This window comes from Melanerpes formicivorus, unplaced genomic scaffold (assembly GCF_026170545.1).
Source record: "Melanerpes formicivorus ecotype bairdi unplaced genomic scaffold, bMelFor1.0.p_v2 SCAF_77, whole genome shotgun sequence".
Lineage (NCBI taxonomy): Eukaryota > Metazoa > Chordata > Aves > Piciformes > Picidae > Melanerpes > Melanerpes formicivorus.
Genome location: NW_027142429.1, coordinates 2,715,706 through 2,724,070, shown reverse-complemented (window position 1 = coordinate 2,724,070; position 8,365 = coordinate 2,715,706). Strand labels below are relative to the sequence as shown.

At 58.2% G+C, this 8,365-nt stretch overlaps 1 protein-coding gene across 1 annotated transcript; it reads left to right on the top strand.

The window, feature by feature from the left end:
* Nucleotides 1–5,881: 5,881 nt before the first annotated feature.
* Nucleotides 5,882–8,357, top strand: TUBB4B (tubulin beta 4B class IVb). The gene is made up of 4 exons (XM_068164235.1): nt 5,882–6,017; nt 6,121–6,229; nt 6,309–6,419; nt 7,140–8,357. The coding sequence occupies exons 1-4, from the start codon at nt 5,961–5,963 to the stop codon at nt 8,198–8,200; spliced, it is 1,338 nt and encodes a 445-aa protein (XP_068020336.1). The 5' UTR covers nt 5,882–5,960; the 3' UTR covers nt 8,201–8,357.
* Nucleotides 8,358–8,365: the final 8 nt, after the last annotated feature.

Genomic DNA, 8,365 nt, shown 5'->3' with positions numbered 1-8,365 from the left:
TCAACGTGAATCAACAGTGGTCCCTGGCAGCCCAGAGCCAGCTGAGTGCTGAGCTGCAGCCAGAGCAGGGAGAGCAGCAGCACAGGGAGGGGATTCTGCCCCTCTGCTCTGCTCTGCTCAGCCCCCACCTGCAGCACTGCCTCCAGCTCTGGGGCCCCCAGCACAAGAAGGACCTGGAGCTGCTGGAGAGGCTCCAGAAGAGGCCACAGAGATGATCAGAGAGCTGCAGAACCTCCCCTGTGGGGCCAGGCTGGGAGAGTTGTGGCTGTTCAGTCTGGAGAAGAGAAGGCTCCAGGGATACCTCAGAGCAGCCTTCCAGTACCTGAAGGGACTCCAGGAGAGCTGGGGAGGGACTTTGGACAAGGGCTGGGAGTGCCAAGATGAGGGACAATGGCTCTGAGCTGGGAGGGGGAAGGCTGAGACTAGAGATGATGAAGAAATCCTTGATAGTGAGGGTGGGGAACAGCATGCCCCCTCCCTGGATGGATGAGGCCTTGAGCAAGCTGGGCCGGTGGGAGGTGCCCCTGCCCACGGCAGGAGGGTTGGAACTGGATGACCTTTAAGCTCCCTTCCCACCTAAGCCATTCTACGACTCTGTGATCTCCCAGGGAAACCTCTGGAGGCCCAAGCAAAGGAGCACTTGAGCTGCCCTGTCGGGTGCTGCCCCTGCTCTGCTGGGTGTGATCCTCCTGTGCTTGGGAGGAGAGGTGTTGGAAGTCATACCCGAGTGGAGCATTTCCACTTCCTTGCTGCCCCTGGGGACAAGGGGAGTGGCAACCATTTCCCAGGCTACACATTACTGAGCAGCTTCCCCAGCATTAATGACAGTGCAGGCTGCAGCACAAGCTGTGAGAAGCAGCAGCTCGGTGCTTCCTAACAAAGCCAGGGAAGGGATCTGTGTCACTGGTGCAGAATCCTTCTCTTGCTGGCCCTGGCTGCACCAATCCCTGCTCCTGCATTAAATAGAGCAGCAGGTTCTACAGCAAACCTCCCACCAGCCTTGCAGTGGTTCCTCCTGCTCCATTTCAGGGCTGTTTTAATAGGGCTTCACAAGCACTGGAGCTTGCTCTGTGCATGCCCCAGTGAGAATTGATGCTGAATGTGCTTTCCTAGACAGCAGAGCACGGGCAAGACATTCCACATCCTCCTTTAAAGCAGAATGAAGACACTGTTCCTTCATTTAATGCTGCTCTGAAGAGATGGCATCACATCCTGGAGGAAAAGCTGCCTTCACAGATTATTACAGCCTTGTGTGAAATCTTAGGCCAGTCTGATCCAGATTTATCTCAGCTGCCTCTGATGCTTAAAGGATACAGAGATTTGGGATTTGGGCACCTCCAACACCTGTACAGAGAATGGAAAGGTGGAGGGAGCCACCTCTTCCCACTGACTCTGGTGTGAACCCAGCCCAGAGCTCATTACTCCAATCAATGTCTGCAATTAGGTGGCAGGAACCTGGACCCTGATGCCTTTGCATGTCTCAGCTACCTCGAAGCAAACTGCATAAACCTCTTGCATTCTGGTTTCAACAGTGTAGGGTGAGCCATATGAGCCTCTTCATGGTCACATCTGGGCACCCCTGGGGCTGGTGAAGGTCTTTCCTAGGGCCTCCTGAAGCTGCCCAGGGTTCTCTCAGGCCAGTCCTGATGCTCTGGGGATCCTCCCAGGATCTCTGGAGCTCCTCCAAGTGCTCATGGGCTCCTTCCAGCATCTCTGAGGCAGTATGTTGTTTGCATGCCAGGAATATCAATCACCACAAGCTTTGCATTAAGCCAACTACCAGAGGCTATTCAATCTCCTGCAAAACTCTTCACAGTGCTATTCTTCTCCTGCCCACCTCCCCACCCGACCCAGCCACAGCAGCAGTGGGTTCATGGTTATTCAAGCATAAACCATGATATGTACACAAGCCAGAATGTACCCATGAATGCCTGGAAGGACACTGAGTGCTGGCCTGATGTGCTCTGCTTGTGTAGAAAGAATTGAGGTCACCTGCTGCATTTTCCTCAGTCCACCCCCCACATCAAGGCAGCAGTTTGGAGAGCCCAGTTTGGAGCCTGGTTCAAGGTTTAGCTATGTGATCAAAGAGAAGAAATGCTTGTGCTGTTCCCCCCCCAAAAAAAACCCCAGGGATTTAGAATCATGGAATTGTTTTGGTTGGAAAAGATCTCTAAGGTCACTAAGTCCAACCACTGCCCCCCCACCACCATCAAACCATGTCCCCAAGTGTCATGCCACACGCTTCTTCAACACCCCCCAGGAACTCCACCACTGCCTGCTCCAACTGCTGACCATTCTTGCAGGTTAAGACATTTTTCCTAATCTCCAACCTCAACCTCTCCTGGCACAACTCCAGGCCATTTCCTCTCATTCTGTCACCTGACACTGGGCAGAGGAGCCCAACCCCCACCTTGCTGCAGCCTCCTTTCGGGGAGCTTTAGAGAGCCTGCAGTGCAATAAGCCCCGAGTCACACACAGAGGGGAGACACTGCTTATTTGTTTCAGAGCTGCACAAGCCTGGGTGCCAGAGGGTATCCCCAGGAGGCTGGCACCCCAGCTGAAATTGCAGGGGATATTTATACAGTGAAATGCATTAGCTATGCCTCACGTCAGCACCTATTAATTAGTGTCTTGCTCGCTTCACATTGTAGAACATTAGAATCAGAGAACTGGGGTCCAGGCCAGAAGGGACCTCCAAAGGTCAGCCAGTCTGACCTCCCTGCAGTCAGCAGGGACGTCTCCAACTAGATCAGGTTGCCCAGGGCCTTGTCCAGCCTCACCTTGAATACCTCCAGGGATGGGGCCTTGAATAGCTCCCTGGGCAACCTGTGCCAGTGTTCCACCACCCTCATAGTAAAGAACTTGTTCCTAACACCCAGGCTAAATCTGTTCTTCTCCAGCTTGAAGCCATTGTCCCTTGTTCTGTCACTGCAGGCCTTTGTAAACAGTCTCTCCCCACCCTTCCTGTAGCCCCCTTCAGGTACTGGAAGGCTGCTCTAAGGTCTCCCCAGAGCCTCCTCCTCTCCAGGCTGAACACCCCCAGCTCCCTCAGCCTGTCCTCACAGCAGAGCTGCTCCAACCCCCTGATCATTTTTGTGGCCCTTCTCAGGATCCTCTCCATCAAGTGCACATCCTGCCTGCTTCTTTTCCATTCCATGCTTAGAGGGCAAGGGGCTTGTTTCAGGCAGGGGTCTTCCAGCTAGGAGTGTGGGTTTGAACATCACAATGGGGCCAGTTTAGTCTGGACCAAAAGCTGGAGCCAAAAGCTGACTACAGTGTTTAGCAGCACGTTTCACATACTTATTGAGGATGTTTCAGCTGTCAAGGACACCCCAAGCAGAAGTCCCTTTCTTCATTGTTTCAGTGTGTCATCTAAGAGAACAGTTTGAGCCAGAACATGCACACTTCTTTGGCTCAAAGTTCAGATTCCCACAGCATCTTCAACACCAGAGCCTGCAGGCCTTGCTGGCAGCCTAACAAATAGGTGTTCAAGAGGGGATTGGATGTGGCACCTGGTGCCATGGTTTAGTTGTCAGGAGGTCTTGGGTGACAGGTTGGACTTGATGATCCTTGAGGTCTTTTCCAACCTCATTGATTCTATGATTCTAAATAGGCTGGGACCCATCCCTGGAGATATTCAAGGTGAGGCTCAACAGGGCTCTGGGCAACTTGATCTAGTTGAGATGCACTGCCAGCAGATCCAGAGAGCTGATTCTGCCACTTCACTCTAGTGAGACCTCACCTGGAGTACTGTGTGCAGGTCTGGAGCCCTCAATACAGGAAGGACATAGAATCATAGAATCAATAAGGTTGGAAAAGACCTGAGAGATCATTGAGTCCAAGCTGGACATGGACCTGATGGAGCAAAGGCCATGAAAATGATTAGGGGGCTGGAGCACCTCTGTTACAAGGACAGGCTGAGGGAGCTGGGGGTGTTCAGCCTGGAGAAGAGGAGGCTCCAGGAAGACCTAGTAGCAGCTTTCCAGTACCTGAAGGATGGGGAGAGACTGTTTTCAAAGGATGGCTACAAGGATGCTGAAGGGACTGGAGCACTGCCCTGTGAAGAGAGGCTGAGAGCCCTGGGGCTGGTTAGTCTGGAGAGGAGAAGACTGAGAGGGGATTTAATCAATGTTGATAAATATCTTAGGGCTGGGGGTGAAGAGGGAGGGGACAGGCTCTGCTCAGCTGTGCCCTGGGGTAGGACAAGGAGCAATGGATGGAAACTCCAGCACAGGAGGTTCCACATCAACATCAGGAGGATCTTCTTCACTGTGAGGGTCACAGAGCTCTCCCCAGAGAGGTTGTGGAGTCTCCTTCTCTGGAGCCTTTCCAGCCCCATCTGGATGTGCTCCTGTGTGACCTGTGCTGGGTTCTGTGCTCCTGCTCTGGCAGGGGCATTGGACCCAAAGATCTCCAGAGGTCCTTTCCAACCCCTAACATTCTGTGATCCTGTGAAAGACCTGCAGTGAGGGGCAATGGCTTCAAACTAGACCAGATACAGATTGGATGTGAGGAACAAGTTCTTTACCATGAGGGTGGTGGAACACTGCAACAGGTGGCCCAGGGAGGTGGTTGAGGCCACATCCCTGGAGATAGTCAAGATGAGGCTTAACAGGGCCCTGGGCAGCCTGATCTAGTCAGGGATGTCCCTGCTGAGTGCAGGGAAGGTGGACTGGATGAGCTTCGGAGCTCCCTTCTGGCCTGGACCCCAATTCTATGATTCTATGTCCCTGCTTACTGCAGAGGGGGGTGGCCTAGATGACCTTTGGAGGTCCCTTCCCACCCAGAGCCATCTCTGATTCTGTGATAATGCAAGAGCCATCCCAGTATGCTCAGCAGAGGCTGGGAGCAAGCGGGGAGCTGTGTGTGCAGGACGTGCCACGAGCCGTGCAGGAGACAGGCACAGTGTGGCCACACGAGAGAGAGACAGCAGGTATGCAAGGGAGAGGCTGCTCCAGCCGGGGATGCTGGGGTGAGCCACCAGCAGGGCTGCTGCAGCGTCCAGCACTGCTCTGCTGACCCCAGCACGGGCTCGGTGTGCAGCCACCCACCTCCAGGCCCCCACCCCAGCAGACCCCACCACGCCCCAACGCTTCGCGCCAGGCAGCTCTCCCGACCACATGCAGGCTCCCCGAGGCGGAGGCCGTGCCCCGACCTAACCCCTTCCCGCCGCGCGGTTGCCATGGCAGCGGCCGCCTGGCCCCGCTGCCGCGGGCGGCTGCGCGCCAGAAAGTGCTAGAAAGGCGCAGCGGCCCGCGCATGCGCGGCCCGGCTGCCTGCCTCCGCTGCGGCGCCCCGGGGCTAACGGACGGCGGAAGGGCGGCGGTGGGGACGGGCGAGGGAGGCCGTCCCGAAGGAGCGGAGGCAGAGGGGTGCTCGAGCCCCGCGGGGGAAAACGGCCCGGCTAGGCTTCTCCTGGAAACCGCCCTCCCCTTCTCCCGCAGTAAGGCGGAGCTGCCGCCTACGCTGCGCAAACTGCGCACCCAGGCTTGGGGAATAGGCGGCTGCGCGGGACACCGCCCAGGGCCCGCTGCGGAGTCATTGCGACGGTTACTAGGACACTTTGTTTTCGTCCAATCAAATGACGTTAGCTCATCCCTGGGCCCGACAGCCAATCGCGCTCGACATCAATCATTCAATTAGACCAACCGGGTGCGCCCTGAGCGAGTAGGGCGGGCATTGGTGAGCTCCGGTTGCCCTAACAGTAAAATCAACAGACAGAGGGGCGGAGCAAAGAGGAGCCGACGGTTTGAGTGACAGCGAGGCGGCCAACCAGGTCCCCTCGTTTGTAGAGCCTCGTTGTAGGCACCCAGTAACGACTGCAGACGGCCGCTCCGGCAGGGACAGGCGAGCTGCGCGCGCATTCCGCTGCTATATAAAGCTTGGCGGGTGCCTCACGCAGACAGAGTCGGTTGGGGCAGAACTGCAGCGGGTTGAGAGCGATTCGTGCCGCCGCCATCATGAGGGAGATCGTGCACCTGCAGGCCGGGCAGTGCGGGAACCAGATCGGGGCCAAGGTTGGGGCGGTGGCCAGGGGTCGGCGGGGTGCGATTTTGCGGGGGGAGGGGAGGAACCGGGACGAAGGGACCCCGCCGCCCCTGACGCGATTCTCTCCGGCAGTTCTGGGAGGTGATCAGCGACGAGCACGGCATCGACCCCACCGGCACCTACCATGGCGACAGCGACCTGCAGCTGGAGCGCATTAACGTCTACTACAACGAGGCCACAGGTAGGGCCCGGCGCGCCGCCCGCCCCCGCGCTGCCCCGGGCCGCCGCCGCCGCAGTCACGGCCTCTCGCTGTCTTACAGGTGGCAAGTACGTGCCCCGCGCCGTGCTGGTGGACCTGGAGCCCGGCACCATGGACTCGGTGCGCTCCGGGCCCTTCGGCCAGATATTCAGGCCGGACAACTTCGTGTTCGGTGAGTGCGCCGGGGGCGGGGGCGGCGGCGGGACCGGCTCGGGGCGGGGCGGGCAGGGCCGGGCCGGGCCGGGCAGGGCAGGGCAGCGCCGCTGCACTGCGGGCTGCGCCGCGCGCTGCCGCCGCACCGCCGCACATGCTCCGGGGGCGAGCGCGGCTCCGGGAAGGGTTAATGGGCGCAGGGGCGTGCAGCGGCGGGGCGCTGCGGATGGTACAGCAGGGCAGGGCCGGGCAGAGCAGGGCAGGGCCGGGCAGGGCAGCGCCGCGCCGCTGCACTGCGGGCTCCGCCGCGCGCTGCCGCCGCACACGCTCCGGGGGCGAGCGCGGCCCCGGGAAGGGTTAATGGGCGCAGGGGCGTGCAGCGGCGGGGCGCTGCGGATGGTGCAGCAGGGCAGGGCCGGGCCGGGCGGGCACAGGAGCGCCGTGGCGCTTGCGACTCTCATTAGCCCCCCTCCACACACACACACCCCGTGCTGTGGGGAGGGATGAAATGGCTGCGGGTCGGTGGTGGTGGTGGCGAACGCTGGCTGCGGGTCTGCCGAGCCGATGCGGAGGCGCCTGCCTGCCTGCCTGCGTCCGTCGGTATGCGCTCGGCAAAACGAAAGCTTTTTGGGGGGAGGGGGCGCGCTTCTGTGTAGCCTGATGCCCCCCTGAGCTTCGCTTGCCGGCAGCGAGCAGGAAGCAGTGACCGTAATCTAACGCGAAAATGGCTCTTTTCCAGGTCAGAGCGGAGCAGGAAACAACTGGGCAAAGGGCCATTATACAGAGGGTGCTGAATTGGTTGATTCTGTGTTAGATGTTGTGAGGAAGGAGGCAGAAAGCTGTGATTGCCTGCAGGGCTTTCAGCTCACTCACTCCCTGGGTGGTGGCACGGGCTCCGGCATGGGCACCCTCCTCATCAGCAAAATCCGTGAGGAGTACCCAGACCGGATCATGAATACCTTCAGCGTTGTGCCCTCCCCTAAAGTGTCAGACACCGTAGTAGAGCCCTACAACGCCACCCTCTCGGTGCACCAGCTCGTGGAGAACACAGACGAGACCTACTGCATTGATAACGAAGCCCTCTACGACATATGCTTCAGAACACTGAAATTAACCACCCCAACCTACGGTGATCTGAACCATTTGGTGTCGGCCACCATGAGCGGTGTCACCACCTGCCTGCGGTTCCCGGGCCAGCTCAACGCTGACCTGCGGAAGCTGGCGGTGAACATGGTCCCCTTCCCCCGCTTGCACTTTTTCATGCCCGGCTTCGCCCCGCTGACGAGCCGCGGCAGCCAGCAGTACCGCGCCCTGACCGTGCCGGAGCTCACGCAGCAGATGTTCGATGCCAAGAACATGATGGCTGCCTGCGACCCCCGCCACGGCCGCTACCTGACCGTGGCCGCCGTCTTCCGGGGCCGCATGTCCATGAAGGAGGTGGACGAGCAAATGCTCAACGTGCAGAACAAAAACAGCAGCTATTTTGTTGAGTGGATCCCCAATAACGTTAAGACGGCCGTCTGTGACATTCCACCTCGCGGCCTCAAAATGTCTGCCACCTTCATTGGCAACAGCACAGCCATCCAGGAGCTGTTCAAACGCATTTCTGAGCAGTTCACGGCCATGTTCCGCCGGAAGGCTTTCCTGCACTGGTACACCGGCGAGGGCATGGACGAGATGGAGTTCACAGAGGCTGAGAGCAACATGAACGACCTGGTGTCTGAGTATCAGCAGTACCAGGATGCTACAGCTGAGGAGGAGGGGGAGTTTGAGGAGGAGGCAGAGGAGGAGGCAGAGTAAGAGCTATGCAGATGAACACCTGTAAATTTTGTTTAAAGCTGTATGAACTCTTTCATTCAAAAACTTCTCTGTCTGTGTTGTGTTCCTTCTTCCTGTTTCAAAGTCACTTCAGATGCTGTACAGGCACCATTAAAGCATTTTTCACAGTGCACAACAAGCTCGTCT